General features: G+C 44.7%; 1 protein-coding gene across 1 annotated transcript in view; it reads left to right on the forward strand.

Annotated features, from left to right (window-relative positions):
- Positions 1 to 20,877, forward strand: part of EVA1A (eva-1 homolog A (C. elegans)) — a 211,094-nt gene that overhangs the window by 188,118 nt on the left and 2,099 nt on the right. The window contains exons 6-7 of the mRNA XM_010584275.1: positions 10,315 to 10,479; positions 14,500 to 14,673. Of these exons, the coding sequence (XP_010582577.1) occupies positions 10,315 to 10,479; positions 14,500 to 14,673 (339 nt within the window). The remainder of the gene's footprint in view (positions 1 to 10,314; positions 10,480 to 14,499; positions 14,674 to 20,877) is intronic.

The raw sequence follows: 20,877 nt of genomic DNA on the forward strand, positions 1-20,877 counted from the left end.
CTTCAGAGATGGGCACAGCAAATCCCCTAAATGCCCATCTTGGTCAGTAGTCTCGGAGGAGAAATTATATTCCTAACTCTTGGAATATAATGGTTGAATCGTATCGGGCTAGTTGTTGGCTCAGATGCTGAAGCATCAGGCTTCTAACTATTCAAATATTTGAGCAGTGCAGTGCAGCTGTGGATGTTCTTGCTTTCTTTCCCTGGTACCTTCCTTTCCTGCCTGGGCTCCTGCTTCTCTGCCATCCCTCTCCTGTCCCTGGTGGAGGTTGGGATGGCTTCCCATCAGCTCCAGAGTGTTTCAGAGCCTCTGGCCCTTTATTCCATCCCTTTCTCCTTACTTTATCTTGGATATCCTTGCCCTGGCTATCATTTAAGCATCTCACAGTGATACATAGTACTCGCCCAGCCACTGCCTTCAGGTATGTAATAGCAAAGACCTCTAAGGTCCTCTTTCACTGACAGGGCTTATATACCTTTCACTGAAATTTAAGGGAGTCTCTTTTGCCCTGAGTTTTACAGAATCGGTTGCTGTGACTCAGCTGATTCCTGGTAACTTGCAGGGCTGCAACCACTTGGGTGTGTGTTGGCATCCTGAGCACAGAGACTCTCCTCCCTTGCTGGCGAGCAATTCTCTGCATGAGCAATGCCCTGGCTCTGGATCAGCCACACTTGATCACACAATGCTTACTGCTCCGTCAGCATCCTCCTGGGAGCCACATATTGTGTCACATATTTTCCTGAAAAATAGATGAGCTGCACAAAAGACTTTCTGCCAAGCTCTATAGCCCAAATAAGTCAAGGGCAACAGTTCTGTACTATAAAAGTAATTTAAAATAGTAAAGTCTTGCAGTGTTAAATGTTTGATTAAAGTGACTGAACATGATGAGAAAAAATAGGAATTGTGTCAAAATCTGAAATTTAGCATTACTCTGCTTTGGTCCAAAGTGGAGTGGATATACTTAGAGCATTGCATAAAAGTCTGTAATAAAAGTCTCCTCTGAAGAGACCAGCAAACTGGTATTCTCTATAACGCTTATGTAATCCATACATGAGTGGGCTGGTTTGCAAAGTACCAATGCAAGTATGTGATAGATGCAGTCCAAATAGGGGCAACAGGGAAGACTGGAAGAACGAGTCGGATTTCCTTGTTAATTTTATTCTCCTTTTTGTGCCATCCTCTGTATTGTGTCTTTCTCTTCACTGATAAAGCGCCCAGGCGCCTGATTCAGACATCCTTGTGTGCTGCAGAAAAAGGAAACCCAAACCTGACTCTGGGACTCTCCTGCTGTACCCTTCCTAGTCTGGGAGACTGGCAGCTTCTCCCAGGTGCTGTCGGTCCTTGCTTAGCACCCTCGTGATTATTAGAGGTGTTTTCTCCCCTGCCTGCTGCTACTTCTGGAATTGAGGCTACGTAGTTGGAAGGTCAGGTTCTGACCATGCTCAACATGTAAATGAAGGGAAAGTTGCTTAATTCAGCAGAGTCGAACTCAGCCCATCTGTGAGTGCCAAGTCAGATTTCTGTTCCTGCAGCGACCTTGCTGATAGTAGTTACCCATGCTTCTAGCGGTGGCACCTGGAGGTGACATTAATGGTTTGATCTAGCCCCATCTCGATTCCCTGAAATACACTGCTGCTGCTCGGGTGTATAAAGTTACTGTCGTAGTCTCTGGGCCTGGTGGAGATCAGATGCGGCTGGACTGCCAGAGAGGTCCTACAGCTATGGTGGGCAGAAGGACCCCTGTTGGGTTTGGGGGGGTGTAGCTGAGCATGCTGGAATTTGGACAAGCCTCAGCTTGAGTCTCATCCTCCTAAAGATGCATTATCTTCTGAAAATGCAGAACTCTCCTGACTTTGGGAGCAGGCAGAAATCTACCAGATGAAAGTAACTCTTCGTATCTGCAGGTATCTCTTACAAGACTTGCTTTCTTTTGATCCATTTTTCTTTCCAAATAGAACATGTAGGGAACAGACTGGTGCATGCGATGCTTTCCACTGTGCCCTTTGGAGACCAAAAGCCACATCAAGCAGGAGATTTATGAGTTGCTGGCAATAGATGCTTCATATTCTGTTATTACATTTAAGATGATGAAAGAAGAACAACTGACTTTCATGGCTATGAAAGCAGGAGGAAAACTGCCTGTGGATAGATCAAGCACATGCATCATTGGATAGAAATTAAGGTGTTTGTAGCTTCAAATCCTGATTTGAAAAGTTCAAGATAGAAGAAAAATATCTGAGTAAAAGATGTGAAGCAGTTCATAAGATTTTAACTCAGATACACTCAGGAGAATAAATCCAAAGGTAACATTATGATTCATTAACTATCCCTAATTAGGCTCCTAAATTTAAGTAGACAGAATCTCCCCTGAAGGCTTTCAAAGGCGCCCACCTTTCACTGTTGATGATACAAGGAGCTTAGGAACATACCTTATTTAAGGAGGACTTCTTTATTAGGCACGTACAGGGCATGCATGGATTGAATTCCCAGATTAGGTGAACTGGATTTTACAATAAGGTTATTGCACTTCTGGACAGGCAGAAATAGGAGGAATCAGGGGAAGGTGTTCTGCAGCCCTGTGCAAGAAGGGGAGAGGCTGGCAGGGAGCAGTGCTTGTGTCTGTCTCTGGCCCATGGGGTCTCGGTTGGAGGTGCACCATTTCCTTAATCTCCTTCATCTCCTCAAGCCTCTCCCATCACAGGGCCATATACCCGTGAGAGATTTCACTGGGAGGAACGGTGAGACAGAGATAATTTGTGTTAGATGGGCTTTGTTTCTGGACTGGAATCGCTTCCACTTCTGAAGTCACTTCTCTGAGTGCAGCTGCATGAGAAAAGAATGAACATCTCCTTTTCTGTGGAAAGCAAACAAGATAAAAGGTTGTCTGTGTTATATTTATATTCTTATTGCACAATCTTTCTGTAGTTAGCTGCTGTCAGAAGATGCAGTAAAGGGTGAAGCATTTGGGCTTCCTCAGGAGTAGTCTTGGCAGAGTATTCTGAAAGTTTGTATGAGTTGTGTCAGGCATTCCAGCTTGTGCTGCTTCCCACCAGCCCCAAAATCACCAGCAGAAGAGACGGATTTCTGCTTCGGGCAGCGTCTGAAGGGAGGGGCAGAGGAGGAGGGCCCTGGCGCAGGCTGTGGGCTCGGGGAGGTGTAGGTGGCTTTGGTTATGACAGGGCTATTTTCCCAGACGGTCTCACTTGATTTCCGCGTGGTGCTTGGAAGTGGACTTACTGTAATTGGCATGAGTCACTTCCTTGTTATCGGTGGTTTGGAACTACTGCGCACGGAAAACTCGCCTGCAGCAGGCTGAGTAACTCCCTTTTTCTCTTGGGTTTTGCATTCGGTTTCAGGATTGCAGACTATATCAATGCTGGGTGAAAAAATTCCCTTTCAAAAATGATTGAAGGAGATGGAAAGCTGAAGTCTGGACCACTTGTGTTCATTAAGCCTCTGCTCTGTTGTTTTTTGTTTTATTTTTTTGTGAGAGTGAAGATTTTACATGGCAGCCAGATCAAATCCCAGCTTTCAGACATGTTCTGTTGCACAAAGTCCCTTCACTGTCCTGCTGTCTCCTAGGACACTTTACACTTTCTGTGTAAACTGTCTGTCGTGGTTTAACCCCAGCCAGCAACTAAGCACCACGCAGCCGCTCACTCACTCCCCCCCATCCAGTGGGAGGGGAGAGAAAATCAGGAAAAGAAGCAAAACTCCTGGGTTGAGATAAGAATGGTTTAATAGAACAGAAAAGAAGAAACTAATAATGATAATGATAACACTAATAAAATGACAACAGCAGTAATAAAAGGATCGAAATGTACAAATGATGCGCAGGGCAATTGCTCACCCCCCGCCGACCGACACCCAGCCAGCCCCCGAGCGGCGAATCCCTGCCCCCACTTCCCAGTTCCTAAACTAGACGGGACGTCCCATGGTATGGAATACACTGTTGGCCAGTTTGGGTCAGGTGCCCTGGCTGGGCATGAGAAGCTGAAAAATCCTTGACTCTAGTCTAAACACTACTGAGCAACAACTGAAAACATCAGTGTTATCAACATTCTTCACATACTGAACTCAAAACATAGCACCGTACCAGCTACTAGGAAGACAGTTAACTACATCCCAGCTGAAACCAGGACACTGTCCTATACTTTTACTCTAAATATGCTATATGATGCCCAGAGGTACGATATGGCTTTGCAGCCAAGGCATGGAGTTGATGTCCAGTGCACTTAGCCTTTTACATGGGGATGCCCAGGCCATCTAGCTGCTCATGGAGACATTTAAGAGCTGTAGGATCTGATGGTCTCCTGTCACGTGGTTACACCAATATCTGGCCAAAAAACTCCCCTGTCAGATGAAGGGGGAATGCCTGGTGGCAGGGCAGGAATTGAAGGTAGGCTTTGGATGTCTGATATGACACATGTGATCACAAGAAGAGGTAAAACTTCTTGCCATGTGAGGCAAAGGGGGTTTTATTCACTTGAAAGGGGCACATCCAGCACTGAGGTAGATGGGACACAGGCAGCTGGAAAAGGTTTCAACTTGCTCCTCAGCCATGTCTGAGACCCTTGGGAAAAAGCCAAGGGGGTAGGCTGTGCCTCAATTTACTTTTGTTAATCAAATTATCATCTTCCACCCCCATGTTTCTAGGCATACAGTGGTGTTACTGTTGTCACCAGGTGCAGAGTCTTCTTACATATGGGATTTTTTCAGTCTTGCTCTGTGATTATATTGTGATATTTTGTGGTCTGACACAGCCAAAATCCATTATTTTAATAGATATTGTTGACTGACTGCTTAGTGAGTTTAGGTTTTGCAGCACATAAAACACTTTTAATTCTGCAATCTGAGAGCGCCATATACCTTCCATATATGCTAAGGAATTGCTTTCTTGTAATAGTTCAGAAACATGAATGATCCCATTTCTGGTTGGATGCTGTGCATTTTGTTTCAAACAAAAATCCTTCAGAGCTGCTACCTCTAAAAACCTGCAGTAGTTTATAGTGGGTGTTTACTCACAGTAGGATTTTTTTTTATTATTTTAAAAATATGTTGAGCATCAACAATTTCTGGCCCCAACCTGCCCAGATAAAAGGCTTGGTTGTAATTTTCATTGGTGAGGGAGTCATGTTTTGTTCAAATTGCACTCTGCTTCAAGCATTCACAGGAGGATTTGCTGAAGGTCCTGATCTGCTTTAATCATACTGAGCTTTCAGAGTAAACCTTATGGTCTGGAAATGCACAAGCGAATATATAGCAGAGGACTGGAGAACGACAAACTCCCTGTCTGTATGTTTTTAAGACAGCTTTCATTGATCTCCCATCCAGTTGACTGATCTGTATATACAGTGAAGATGGAGGTCAGGGGATAATTGCTTCCTGGGAGTGGAAGTCTTTAAGCATGTTTTGGACTGAGCAAGCATCAGGAAACACCAAATGATCAAATTAGCAAAGAGAGGGGATGGTTTGAGTGCAAGGCTGAAATATAGGGAGCCTGAGTTTGTTTCCTTTCTTTGGCACAGGGTCCCTCTGTGAGATTGGACAAATTTAGATATTTGAACACTTTCAAAATTCTATCCCTAAGCCAATTCCCCATCTGTAAAATTTGGGGTCTGTAGCAGTTAAATGTTTTGATTAGGGGGAGTAATATATGTGCTTAAATTGAAACACTCAGCAGCATATTGGAAAAGAATTCCTCAGAAAGAGCAATATTCTGCTGCAAAATAATCTCTTATGGCAATTGGCTGAACCTCCAGGACTGGAGTGCTTAAAACTAGATAGATCAAAATAGTAGAAAACACAGCAAATTATCTTGATGAACAGAGGTGAGGTATCAGCTGGCCTTTTCCATCTCTTAGCACTGTAATTCAGAATTTTGCTGCTTGTAGGCACAGTAACTTTTTCTTTTCGTCAGCCCTCAGTTTTCTGGCCACACAAGAGAGTGCTTGTGTGAAAATCCCAGCAGAAGGAGTCTCCACCAAGTAGAAATAAGGATACTGTCAGCAGCACCAGCATGTGCCTTTTCACACTGTCCTGCCAGTTGCTCGTACCCGAATCTGATGGGTCTGTTCTGCCAGTGAGAGCACACTCCAGCTTTGATTTTCCTTTGCCCCTGTTGCTGCAGGGGAGAAGCTGCCAGGCAGTGGCGGTGAGCTTTTGTTGTGGGATTGATACCATTAATTCATTGCAAATGGGTAATGCAGGTCTTGGGTTGGGAACTGGTATAAATTATTGCTAGGATGATGTTGATTCGGACAGGTGAGCAGTGGGAGCTGGTAGCTAGGACTGCTTTTAAAACAGACACAGGGAGATTATATAAAGACTTGTAAGCCTGTAATGGCTGAGGAACGAACCTGCTGATCCAAAAGCTCCCTTGCAGGTTTATAACCTAGAACTGCATTCTGCAAGTGCCTTCACAGACTGTCACAGCGATGGTGACACTTTGCTCTCCAGATCGAGTCCTGTCTGGCTGATGCGGAGCCCACGCGGTGATGCCCGAGTTGGACCCTGGGGTGGGTGGCAGAGCACGACTTGCCCTCCGGAAAGTTACACCTCTGCCTGCGCTGCTCAGCTGCCCAGCCCGAGTTACCAGAGGATTTTATCATTTGGATAAATACCACGTTTCAATGCTGACTGCTATCCCCGACAAACTAAAGGTCCCCAGAGGTCCCCAGAACAACTCTTCCGGATGATCCCAGCTCATTTCTCATGTGCATTTTAAGGTGCAGGGCTCCTGACTATCAGGCATGTTAACGCTTTGATTGAAGGCCCCGTTTCTTCCCCTCTTGTCCACACACATCACTTGTTCTGCTGACTGAGTTGCATTAATTTCTTTGCTTGATTGAATGGAGCAGGCCAAGTGCCAACCTTTCCCTGCCAGGATTTCTGTGCTTAATGCTGAGATAAGACTAAAATCCCAGGTAGTCTTTTCTGGTGGTTTTAATCATAAATAAATTTTCTTGACACCTTGCTTCAGTTCATGCCATGCTTTGTGTGATATGCACTGCTCTCTGGAGAATTTAAGGAGGGTATTTCCAAGGAACCAGATGTTTAATCTTTCTTGTGGAGTTGGCTGCCACACAGAAGCTAACTGGAAATTGTGAGGTGTTTTGCACTTGAGAAAGCCTTTCCATTTTACTGTCTTTCTAAATCAAGCTATCTAAGCTGTGTATTGGTTTAGCATCATATAAACTAGAAAAAGAACAAACTTGCTCCTTGCTGTCACTCTATTTACTCTTTGCCAAGATAGGCCTTTCCTGGCAAAATGTCCTCAAGATGCTTATGGAGTCCGCAGAGAAAAATGGTCCCTTGAAACGGAAAAGTCCTAGGTTCATGTGCTGTAGACATCCTGTGTTGCACTAAGTTGCTTCCAGAATTTTAAAGTGTTTTAGTTGCTGAAGTGAAGACAAGCACCTCTTGGGATTTTTGGAAGTACCAAAGTGCGTGTTAATCATGGACGTTAAGCACACGCCTGCTTTTGGGAATCTCTCTTCATAGCCAGCTGTGTTTCTAGGCACCAAATGCCTACTTGATAGTCATCTTACGTCCTCAGCCATCCCAAAGGGATAACAGCACAACCCTACCCCGTTAAGGTGCTGTGACAATAAATAGTCTGTATGAATGCTTCCTTCTGAGTACTTCTCCATCCCTACTTTTCCTTGGGATGCTGCTGACCAGTTGCTGACTGATTTAGCAATGTTTTGCTTTATCCTGACTCCTCTCCCAGTCCCGTAGGTACAATTCGTAGTGGTGGTGGCGCAGATGCCAAGGTGGAAAAGCCATAGCTCAATTCCCTGGGTGTGTGTAGGAAAAGATGGTGTTTCTTTCCCCCACTTGGCTCAAATGCTTAAATGTCTGGTGGTGTCACCTTTTTGGAGAAAGATGCAGGTCCATCCAGCCTGTGTTGTGCCCCAGAGATGGCTATGAATACTGGGAGGTGAAAGGAGATGTTTATGCAGAAGAGTCAGTCTGAAACATGAAAGACCAGTCAAAATCTGCTAAGAAATTGTCTCTGTGTTCCTTTTGCTTTGTTTTCTTCATCGGATGCGTATCAAAAGGTTACTGGGATGCAGTTTGGATGAAAAGTGCATAAAGGAAAACTGACTTGTGTCTTTTGAATGCCTTTCAGGTCCTCAGCCTGAGATAGAGCAAAAGGGGTCTTTATTTTTGGAGGGTGCTGAGCCCTATGCCCTCTGAATATCGGGTCCCTTTGGGTGCCTCAGATTAGGCACCCAGAATTGCAATTCTCCCTGACGGTGTGGTTTGCAGGATAATCTCTGTTCTACACACCTCCTCCCCAGACTTTCTGATATTTCTCTGGCACGGGTATCCCCCTTGCTTCTGTCTAGCTCCTAACAGGGGATGTGTTTCTTTTGCTGCCTTCCCATCAGAGGATAGTTGCCAATTCAGGTTTCACTAGAAACTGCTGTGCCAGCTCTTTGATATTCAGAAGCTGTTGGGTTTTATGTCTGTTTCCTGACCTAGCATGACTCTACTAATAATTCAAGAACTTCAGTGCTGATATCTTGGCAGACTAATGTAGGAGGTCAGTCAGTAAATATAGTTACAATTTTCTTTGCCTCAGCAAAGACAGTAAGTTGAACACAATGTAAACAAGGTGGTTGGATCACTTCCCCCACCAGTAATATTTGTAGTTATGCAGGCAAATTTAATGGGCGTGATTAAATCTCGTGCTCCAGCTTGGCAGCTGATTAGCTGCAGGGGGCAGGCAGGAATTTCCTTTCTGTTCCAGGGTTGCACTCCTTCCAAGTCCTCCTTCATGCTTGTGCCAAGGATCTCAAAGTGCTTTGCATTTTTAATTATGCCTCTTCACACCCCTGTGAAGAGTGGAGATGAGAGATATCACTATCAGTAGCAGAGCAGTGGGGAAACTGAGGCACTAGGAGGTGGCAGCTTGCTTGGGACGAGAGAGGCTGTTGCCGTTAGACTTGGAGAAAGGAGAGCTGAGCGTCCCAGAAATCTTCTTTTGGGGTTTCTGTGGGTCTAGTGAACTTGTGCCTAGTTCTCACCAGTCTGTGTCTTTAACACACTAAAGTCTTGGTTGTCTGCAGGGACAAAATGGTGCTTTTATGTATACATTAGTATACAGTCACTGACGGGGAAAATATATCTTTCTCCTCTGGAAATTTTAATTTCTTTATTTTTGTCTTTCATCACTCTTCCTCTAATTTCTGAGCAGAACGGCCTGTATATGTGTGTCTTCTCTTTGTACGGAAAAGCACTTTGCTCTGAAATAGCCTCAGGTGTTGTCCATGGCTGAGGCAGAGAACTGGTTCAGCTCTGCAAATGACATGCTGCTTTGTCCTTACAGGGCAAATTAGTGAATTTACCTAGTGGATTCACCTTCAGTGGGTGTACACTGAAGTAGCTACACTGACTTTGATTTCTTTACCTGGATGTACAGCTGAAGAGCTGGCCTCGCAAGGAGGAGAAAATATTCTTCTTACTAAGGCATGCTTTGGTCCACAGAAGAAAGAGACCATAGATCTCCTGACAAACTGTCACGTATTAACCTGCGTCACCTGCATATTGCTAACACTGTGGCTGATGAAACACGGAGAGCAGTAGGGATTAGCTGAGTCTTCACCCTCCTTCTCAGGATGGTGGGAATGGAGAATAAGCCTTTCCCAGCTTACTTAAAGCCTAAAGCTGAATGGAGAACAGTGTATTTTGGATCTCACAGGGTGGGGAGGGTTTCTTACAGGTGGGGTTTCTTACTGCCGTGGTGGATCATTTAAACATTGTGATTCGATGTGAACAGCATCCTCCAAAGGCTGGCTTTGTGAATCCAGAGTGGACAGAAAATTCTGATGTGCAGTCTTGAGCCAGCAACTTGATGGCTGGAAGAGGCAGCGATTCAGGCGTACCCTATAGTCCCCACTGCTATGGGGCATCCTGCCCAGCCCGCGATCGTGGTAGGGACGGAGGTGTCTAGCCGGGGTACTCCGAAGCTTAGGGCTGAGGCCAAAGCCTGGCTTACTAGGCATTTTAGTTTCTAAGATGGGCGTCTAAATAAGAAGTCCGAATCTGATCCTTAGTCTAGTCTCAAAGCTTAATTGTAAATAAACAATATCTTAATCACTTTATAGTTTCCAGCGTTCTCTCATTGAATGTCCCTGTGCTGGCATTTGGAGAGCATTCATCCTAGTGGTAAATGAGTGTCTGTTTGGTCTGCACATGGTATAATTAAGTATAAGCTGAGCCCATAGCATAATGTGATAATTCTCGTTCTGACCAGCTGAAATAACTTGCTCTAACAACTGTGCTCTTCGTACTCCTCTCTTTCAGTTCCCAAGAAGCTTCTGCATGAAACCCAGCCAAGACCAACCAATTACCAAGGATTTCAGAAGCCACATTTTCCACTGTGGCCAAGAGTGTTTGATCCCAATGTTATAGGGGACGGCGTGTTCCTTTCTGATGTCTCTCCTTCCAACATAGGGCGAGCTCTCCCAGGTAGCTATGACTATTGCGATGTTGGCCCAAACCTAACTGTGTTGTGGTAACTGTTCCCTTCTATCTCCTCGTCTCTGGGTTTCTGTATTGTTCCCAAAACCCCATCCACGTCACAGTCAGAAAGAGAAACTTCAAGGTGCAACCAGTGACAGACTAAAGTGAACGGTGAAACTCACACCATGTTTCTTGAAATAGCAGTCATGGCCATGCATGTCAAAACTCATCACAGAAATACTTTGCAGACCTGTCTAATACAGTGGCAAAGAAAAAACAACAGGGCAAAGACAGTAGATCTGGCTCGCAGGGGACAGAGAAGTTTTCAACTGAGCTTTAAAATATGATGCTATTTTCATAAAATGCAAAGCCAAGAGATATGAATTAAATAAAATCTTAGCTATCTATAGGGATAAGTGAGTAGGAGGAAGGGATGGTGTATGAATAAAGGAAAAGTACATGTGAGCACGTATTGGGCTAGTCGGTGGTTTTGCATTGTATTTCCCAACACGCAGAAGGTGGTATATGACATTACTTCTGAAATTCCCAGGCTGTGCTCCCAGAGATTCAGCTCTAGGGTGTGTATGGGCAGAAATACCTTGTCTCTGTCTACACTCCTGGCAGAGTTAATCCATAGCTTGGATACAATCCACAGATAATTAAGAGTCAGCAATAACAGATTTGCCAGTTTGGAGGCCTTACTGAAAAATTGTCAAGGAAAAGAATTTTGAGTTAGCCCAAAATAAATTTTGTGATCCTGCTGATTCTTTTAAGCAAGAACCACCCCCTCCTGAGCTCATTTTCATTTATCTAAACATTTCACTTCTACAAATGGCACCTTTTGTTTAGTTTTCACATTGTTTATTCATTAATTTTTAAAATATGCACCACTTTTCAAACAAAGATGTCATTTTGAAATGAAACGCTAAAAGAATGTTTCAAAAATAGCAAAAGGAAATATTTGGACATTTCTGTAATCTCTCTTCCTGTTTTATTTCTTTTATTAAAACTATTTGCTAAAGTCAGCCTGATATGAATAACCTCTCCTATGCTTATACTGTGGTGTTGGGCAAATTTACTGCTAGCTGAAATAATTTTGCTTGGCTTTGGTGTAAAGTCACAGGGAAACAGTTCGAGTGACTGGGAACAGCTAAGTAAGAGTGGTGAAGAGAAAACCAGTAGTAGGTGAGCTGATTAGGCATAGACAAGGTCTTCAAAGCTAGCAGGGAGGAAAGGGGATGTCTTTTAGTATGATTCTGGAATGAATGGCGGAGCAGGGAACCACATAACGTAGCAACACATGGCTTTGTGAAATTGTGTTTGTTTGTTTTTTCCCTCCTGCATAACTCGAGTCATTTGCTATCTTCCCTGTCTGTGCTTGTACAATCCTGCAGATGACAAAACCAGTTCTGTGGTTTTGTGGTGCTCTTTGCTGGAGTATAGTGTATGCAGACGAGTATTCATTTAAAAACTTGTTTGATTGCATCTGTTCTTTGCACAAGTCAGAAGTAAAAAAAAAAAAAAAAAAAAAAAAATTTTTCTTACAGCTCACATGAGAGGAGTTATGCCTTACTCCCTCTCCTAAATACACCATTATTGCACAACGTGTTTTACAAGGGATGCCCCATACCCAACAGAAGCAGTGTTTATCTGAGCCTTTCCTGGCAGATCTAGCACGTGCACGTAGAAGCCCTCCCTGCAAGTATAATTTAAACCTTAGTCCTAGCGAGATCCTGTGAATGTAGCAACAGTGAGGGGCAGGTGGGTTGTCACTAACCCAGAACTGGACGTGTGAGAGAGCATGGCACCGAGGTCTCAGGTTCACATCCTACCAGCTCTGCACCTGCAGCCCAACCACATTAACTGGACTTGAATGCAGAGTTGCAGAAAACTCTCAAAGACCTAGTGGGAACCTGGAGCCACCTAACTCAGCAATCCTCTTTATGATGAGATAGATGGTTATGAAATACATATGAGATTATATCCTGGCGATGCCCTTTATTTTCATTGATTGTAAAGGGATTTTTAGATTAACTAGTTCAGAGTCAGACCTCTCATTTGAGATGACCTGGGGTGTTCACCTGGCTTCTAGATGCTGCCCTAGAAGGCTAAGAGTTTCCCCTACATCCCTTCTCATACCTGCCATCTCTGTGTGGATGTCCTCCTGACCCTGGGTGTCTTAGATATCTGTGTATGAGTAAGTACATCAAGCTTTAAGTGTCTGCTACAGGGAGAGCTGAATGACTCTCTAGGATCCGTCAACGAGTAGCAGGATTCAGTTGCCTCAGTTTAGATGCGTAGTGCTACTTGAGATGCTCTGAAGGGTTCAGTTTGTAGAAATGAAAAATTTACCCTGCTTCCATGGATTTCTGTGCAGGAACAGTGGTAGAGAAAAATCCAACCACTTATACAGACATAGATTTACCAAACAGGGAGAATAAAGGAAAGATTAAAGTGCATGTTGGTCCCTACATCTGAATTAAAGGATTTTCCACAACTTTGCTAATGGTTTCCTGCTGAATGTGCCCTTGACCCTCTGTGCCCCAGTGCCTCCATTTGTACAGCTGATCTTTGGTGATCTCTATTCTCCTAGAGCAAGAGGTTCTTGGGATATTTTTCCCTTTTGGAACTGCCACCCAGGCACCCAAGTTTAAAAACTTTGCTTCAGGGCCAGTCATTAACACCTTGGTAGCTTGTAACATGTGGCTTTCCCAAGGCCATGCAGCTATTCAGTGGCAGAGATACAACTGCGCCCGCATTCCTTGGGGCTGATCCCTTACAGCAACACCTGGACATCCATCCCTGCCGCTTCTCCTCCGAGGCAGATTAGGAGTTGGCATCGCTGCATGCACGTTCGCGCACTCAGTCCCTCTCCATCCAGTATTACCTGTTCTCTTTGACACCCCTCAATTTCTGTTACTGCTTCTCTGCCTGAGCCGCTTCTTGGCACGCACAGTAGGAAGCTGAACGTGACGTCTCATGCTGCCGGGTTTGCAGGGAAAGGAGACGGATCAGGCAGCTAGCGAACACAGACCTTCTCGTGTCGCAGCCGCTGTCAGAGTGCCTTTGCTTGCCTGGCACTGATGGCATTATCGGAGATGGACCTGACAGTTTCCTGAATTTAATACCTGCAGATAAGCGGAAGCCAGGTGCAAGTCTGATTTTACGGTGTGATGCTTGCTTTTGGCCAGAACTAGACACCCAGGGAAGGGAGCCTGAAAAATTGTAATAGCTACAGTTAAACAATCACAATCACGTGGATGATGGAGCTGGATCTTGTGCACTGACTTTTTCAGGTGTTTAAAACAATTAGTGTTTTGTGACTAGTGGGGGTGTCTGTCTGCAGATCAAGGTGCAGGGAGCACTCAGCAGCGAGCTGATAAGCTCTGAAAGGGTCTCTTTGAGCCTCCTGGAATTAGCTGCCTCCTTAGCTCCGGTCTTCAACAAATAAAATCAAATCATTAACCCATGTTCACTCACCTCTCCAAAGGGGAAATGGTGTCTGGGTGAAACACAATACGAGTGGGCTTCTGAAGGAAGTTGTAAACTCAGGTCTGCCCTTCCCCACGAAGGCTGGAGAGAAAGCACGTCTGTTTGCCAGGTGTGGATGGATCACTACGGCGCAACACCAGCAGAGGGTTGCCGGCTCTGTCTGTGCTTTCCAGTCCTTATTACAAGCTTAGCTGAACCCACTGTTGATAAAGGCTCCTTTGATTTACATAAGAGAAAAGAAACCTGATTATATATTTGCTGTAGCGTAGGTGGGTGTGTCTAAGTGGTGACATGAAAGAGCAGGAGACGGGGAGAGAAGATGCTGCCTGGATGCAGACAGGGTATGTGCTCGGCCGAAGCTACCTGAGAAGGTTGAGTTGCCCCCCAAAAAGGGGCAAATTTGGGTGGCTTGCTGTCGAGTGGCTCCAGATTTCTGAACGCAGATGCCGACCTGGTGGGGATAGGGCAGGGTCGGGCTGGGGCACGTGCCTCGTTCCTCATTCCCTCGTTCCTCATTCCCTTTCTGTTTCAAAGCAGAGAAGAAGAAAGGGAGATCGGCCACGTTCTACCCTCTAGACAACACCCCCTTCTCGCTTCCCGTGGATGAGACACAACCGCCGGCGCTCAACAGCAGCATGGAGCCCGTGGGCGTTAGCACAGAGATGGCACTGCTCAGCAACATCCTAGCAGCGTACGCCTTTATCACAGGTAGGTTTTGCGGCTGCCATTTCTCTGGGCTCTCACAGGCTCTTTGCGGACCCTCAGTTGAGCCTACATTTCACAGTCACCTAGGGCTAAATCTGCCTCTTTGAACCATTTATGTTTTTCATTCGTCTCTCAGCAAATTCTCCCTTGAAAGACCTGACGAGGGCAGCTCTAGCAGACAGTATATAACAGGGTTTATTGTGCTCTGCTTTCCTCTGGATTTGCTCTCACCTGAAGTTAAATACAATGTAACCTTACATGTGGTATTATTTCTAATGCTCCATTTTCCTGGAGATCAAAGCCTGGCTCATTAGGGAGGCAAGCTTGTTGTCCTGTAATTTGGAAAATAAGCAGCACTCATCATTACCCTGCTTGAGAGAATTTGGCTTATCTTCAGTAGAAGTGTGAAGATGAAGTAACTTGAGAGTCTGCTTAATTGTGTATTTAAATCTAGTTTAGAGTAAGGTTTCCCTGGATCACAGTTTATCTTTCACCCACATGCATCTTTCAAGTAGCAGAGGAGCAGTCTTCTAATAAGATTCACTTTAAAAGTTGAAATGAAGATTGTGTACCCTACTGAGTGCTTGGGGTCAATACCATTGATAGCAAAAAGTACAGCAGAGGCAGGTGGTATAGTGCAAATATTTCCCATCCCACAACTGCATGAGGTACCTTGTCATCAGTAGGGGTTGCCTACAGAGTTGGAGGACCTAGCCCCAAGACAGGAGGAGAACTGGCTGAATAGCATCGGATGCACTAATTCAGCATATTTTAGGCCAATATCTGCTGTTTTCCCCAGAAGGAGGGCTTTGGTTTCTGTGTAACTAGCCTCCCGAGGCAGGACATACTGTTTGTGGTCACTTTTTTTGTATGGGTGTTCTCCTTCTGTTTAGTGAAAGGTTTGTATGCTTATTACCTTGCAATGCTTATTGCCAAACAATATTACCTTGCTAGTAATATTAATGTGTTGCTCTTTTATTATATGCAGTTAATAATTCTGTGTACTGCAGCCAGTCTGCTAGCACCACTGTAATGCAATTATGCTATTCTGGAGCACTGAGGTCTATATAACTAAAACTCCAATATCTGGGCACTAGTTTTTCATGTCTGTGTGCCATTCAGTCTTGCTAATTCATTAAACACTAACAACGCATGTGCTCTTGCTGTTGCTGAGATACCACCATGCTGCTACAGACAAGTATTTGGATTTCATAGAATCATAGAATAGTTTGGGTTGGAAGGGACATTTAAAGGTCATCTAGTCCAACCCCCCTGCCATGGGCAGGAACATCTTTGACTAGATCAGGTTGCTCAGAGTCCCATCCAACCTGATTTGGATGTTTGCAGGCATGGGGCATCTACCACCTCTCTGGGCAACCTGTGCCAGTGTATCACCACCCTCATCGTAAAAAATGTCTTCCTTATATCTAGTCTAAATCTACCCTCTTTCAGTTTAAAACCATTAACCCTTGTCCTATTGCAACAGGCCCTGCTAAAAAGTTTGTCCCACTCTTTCTTATAAGCCTCCTTTAAGTACTGAAAGGCCGCAATAAGGTTTCTCTGGAGCCTTCTCTTCTCCAGGTTGAACAACCCCAACTCTCTCAGCCTGTCTTCATAGGAGAGGTGTTCCAGCCCTCTGACCATTCTCACAGCCCTCCTCTGGACCCGCTCCAACAGGTCCATGTCTGTCTTTTGCTGGGGACCCCAAAGCTGGATGCAGTACTCCAGGTGGGGTCTCAGGTGAACAGAGTAGAGGAGGACAATCACCTCCCTCAACCTGCTAGCCGTGCTTCTTTTGATGTGTGAAACAACTAACTTGGGCTTTGCATTTTGGAATCACTAAGTAGATTAGTAAGAGTGTTTCTGCACATTTAGCGGAGGGTCCTTCTAAAAGGACCATGAAAGGTGAGCCCAAAGTTCTGCCATTCTACACATCCAATAGTGGAATCAGGATCCGTATTTTTGTGACACCTTTAAGAAGCAGTCAGCTTAAGTGGAATTAGTAGTGTTCTTCACAAAAGATAGCTGAGTAGGATATATTTTTTCTTGCGTGGGCTTCTCTAACAAAAGCTTAGAAAAAGCAAACTTTAAATGAATCTCCTGTCTGTTACACTTCTTCCCCCTCTTACCTACAGCTGCCCATTTTTTTAACATGAAAATGCCTGCATTCCCAACCTTACTGTAAAATAAAATGCTGTTAACATTATTTTCCCCATCTGAACAGTAATGAGCAGCAGAAGGTTGTAGGATTTATGGTTGGGGACAGTTGGGACTAGGATTCAGGGCTGATGATGATGCCCCATGGACTTTGCTTCCATTTACCACAACGGAACTCTTTGGCCCTGCGTTGGTTTTGTAGGGCACAAGGCCTCAATTCATCCCCTTCACAAGGTGTCAGTCTTGGCAGGAGCCTCTAGATTTTACTGCAGCACAAATAATAAATAAGGACGGCTTTAACTGTCTTGTTACTGTGGGGTTTGCTTGCCCTCTCATGATGTGGTCTCCTTGTGATGTGTTCACATCCACTGGATGTCAAATAGGTAAAACAGACCTTATGACTTTGGTTTCCAGTGATGAGTTCAGGAGTTTGTTGCTCATGTTTTTCAGTGCACCTAACCATGGCTGTTAGATGAGTTTTAGTCTCAATGATATATATGTCCAGTTTGTTATTTATTACAAAAATAATTGATGGCTGCCCCATGGATTGAAACAGCAGATGCCCTAAACCATCTTTATCTGCTGCATGTAATTTAGGCCTCTGCTTTTAGCAGAGAAGATGGATTTGGCATGATTATTTTGTTATACGTGAATACGGAGAGGTTTTAGATTATGAGTTCAAAGACAAGCTGTGTCACAGGGCACAAATATCATCTGCATAAAACTAGAGCACTGCAAAGCCACACCCCTTCATATTGCAGATTTTGAGCAGCAGAACATTTGGAAATTTTTGTGCTCGCCTGAGTTTGGGGCCTTGAAGGTGGCTTAAGCCACAGCAGCTGTTGATGTCCATAGAGGAGCCATTATAGTGGCTCAGTAAAGGCAGGGTATCGGGTGGCCGTGGAGGGCTGGTGATGGTTTACACATCTTCCCGCTGCTCCTGACCACAGCCTCCGTGCCAAAGGAAAACATTAGTGCAAGAACTGTTCTGTTTCATAACACTAAAAACGTCCCTCAGGTAAGCTCTGCAGACTGAAAGTGCTGTATTCAGGGCTTCCCTGTGCTGATGAGTCAGCTCAAAACAGGACTTTGCAGGAGAAAATTGTAAATAGGCAGGGGCAACACATAAAGATGTTTTTTCTCTTGGGGCAGAGGGTAGTGTATATCCTCAGACCCACTCTAGGAAAAAGAAGCTACAGGCACTTGGTATTTTATGGGTAAAGTGCGTGCTCAAAAGGACGATCCACTCTACTACTTTTCCTGCCTCCTGGCAGTGGGGTGTCTCTTAGCCTGAGGAGAGCACCCACAAATCGGTGGGGTCCCCTCTGAGCTCGATGGCGTTCATATTTTCGGCACAAAATGGCAGGTTTGGGTGGGCGGCTGCAGGTGAAGTCTGCAGGCTCGGTCACTCACACAGGCACAGTCTTGCAGTGCACAGAGGGGAGAAGTGCCAATATCAGCGAAAGCCTCTGTGCTCACTTCCATGATCTTTTTGACTGATGTTCCCGTATAAAAGTTGGGAATGTTCCTATTGACAACCAGGGAATAAAAAATCACAGCACAGCAGGAAGCAAACCTCCTTGCAGGATTGTTGGTTTTCACCGTCAAATCTGTTTGCAGCTATCATCATGGTTATGAGTATCAAAGCCAGTTAGGTGTTAGCCTTATCCCAGCTTCCAGAACCTTAAACCCAACATTTCTTCAGAAGCAAGGAGAAAGAGTGAACAATGTCAATAACGAGTGGATTTATCAGCTGATCAAGCAAGTAAGTCATGGTCCTGCAAAATACTTAGGGATGCCCTTAATTCGAAAGCTAATTTTCTTTATAGAATTAGGTTTTTAATTATATGCAATCTTTGCCTGCAAACCTCAGACCTGTTATTTGTCATGGACCTGTTCCAAAACCTGTCTGAGTGTTTGGAAAGACTTCACCAGTCTCTGTGACAGCTGGAACTGTCTTTGCAGTCACAGTCTACCAGCAAGACCAGAACTGTCCCTCATGGTTATATAAATATTACACGTTCAAATTGTATCAGAGCACTTCCAATGCCTCCCTTTGGACAAGGGACTTATTCCAGTTTTGTTGTTGCATTCAGGCTGTGTTTTATTCTTCTTTCACAAGCAAAGCTTTGCTGCCAAGTTATTAACAAGGGGCTTCCAAAAAACAACCCAGGGGAGATCATTCCAACTTTTAGACTGCTTGGCCTGAGCCTTATTAATAAGGGGCTCCTGGAGAGCTTCCTCTGTTCTACCAGGGGATTTCGGCAGCCTGTGGGGCTAACTGTAAATTCCCTAGAAGGTATTGCTCCTACTGTTTGTCTGGCCATGCTTAATGCTGAAGCTTTTACTGGGGGCCTCTGAAATTTTCCTCCCCACTGAGGTTTCTGAATGCATGAAGCCATCACAGGAAGCCAGCAGCGTTAATGCCTAGATTGGTTTTTATTTATTGAAACAATTTATTATAATAGCAATAACAACCTTGGCCTGGGGCATTTCCTGGGGAATTAATGGCAGTCTGGGCTGATGCTCCCAGCAGATTGTTAGCCCTCAGGAAACAGGCTCCGTAATTGCTGCTGGTTTGGTTGGAAAAACACAATAAAATGTGTTTCTAATTTTTGGGCAGTTTGAGCGCCTAGAAAATGGTGGCTTTTGTATAGAGGGTAATAAAGAGCATATATCTTTTGTCTGCATGGATTAAATTCAGGCTTGAATCAGTGACATTTTCATCAATGCTTTCAGTCCACAAAGAGAAATACCAGGAAGGGGAAAGGTAACCCCAGCTACAGAGATTGACAGCAACTGGGTCCTGCGAGGAGTTTAGGAGAAAAACATAGCTCTGAGCTGTCATCCACAGCAGTGGAAGAAAAAGTTACACCGGTCAAAATCCATGTCTTAGCAGGTGTACACACACACACAAATGCGTATCAAAATTATGTTAACTCCTGCTACTGATGTCCATACACTTTTAAAGAGTTTTTTTCAAGTATAATGAGTGTTTTGAGGAGCTTCAGTGTTGGCATGATGAATCTGAACCACTGTCAAGTTTTTGGAAGATGCTGAGTATCCATTTGCTGAAGAGAATGCCCCTTTTTAGTCTTTGCAAATAGAACATGCAATGGGGGAGGCTCTCAAAATCAACTGTCAAACCCCCAAATCTAGGCTATTGCTGATTTGGCTACTTCAACTGAGAAAAAGCAGAGCCCATGTTTTTTAGCTTAAGTTGCTCTTTCTGCTGTGCAAAAAAGAGATGTTGCTGTGCGAGTGGATTGTACACAAGATAAATGCCAAGACTGCAGTTGAAAGTAGGGTTACAGCTCAGTGAGGAAGTCCAGACAGTGTCTCAGATGTTGACAGAGTAGCTGCAGGAGCTCATAAATGCCACTGGAGCCCAAAGATTCAATTACAGCCATTGCACTGCATGAAGGGCTATACATACAAGCACAAGCAGGGGATGAAAAATGGTTGCTTAGGTAGCAATTGAGGTGCAGCTTGCTCATGAGCTGATACAGTAGCATGGAAAAAAGAGTGTGGAGGAGAAAGAAAAAGCAGGACGTGGACAAAAATGGGGGAAGAGAAACCACATGTGTCTGCGTCTCAGGCTCCAATCTATGTTTTTTTAATGAGTTGCTTTAAAAGAGCGAACAGTGGAACTAATGCAACCAAATCAAGCCCATGTGTGTGCAGGAACGTGGTGCTGAGGAAAGTGTGCCTGGCATCCCGTCAGCCAGGCGGAGCGGAGGCAGAATGGACCAAGCGTCTTCCAGGATGAACAGATCAGTCCTGCTCGTTTGTTCTTCCCACACTCTGTGTGTCCTCCTTAGGGCTACTTGCAAAGAAAGCTTTGCAGTTACTGTCCTGAGTTATATTGCACATGGAGAAGCCATGTCAGGGTGGGATTCCACTTTTCCCAGGGTTTTCAAATCTCTGGAATTTAGGCCACCTCTTTACCGTTCACACAGTACCAGATGGGCAGCAGCTTTGCTACTACACGAGCAGGACTGTAGTTCTAATTTGAGTTCTGTCACTTGAGTTCAGAATTGCCACTAACTT

Source organism: Haliaeetus leucocephalus, unplaced genomic scaffold (genome assembly GCF_000737465.1).
Source record: "Haliaeetus leucocephalus isolate CR32 unplaced genomic scaffold, Haliaeetus_leucocephalus-4.0 Scaffold964, whole genome shotgun sequence".
NCBI lineage: Eukaryota > Metazoa > Chordata > Aves > Accipitriformes > Accipitridae > Haliaeetus > Haliaeetus leucocephalus.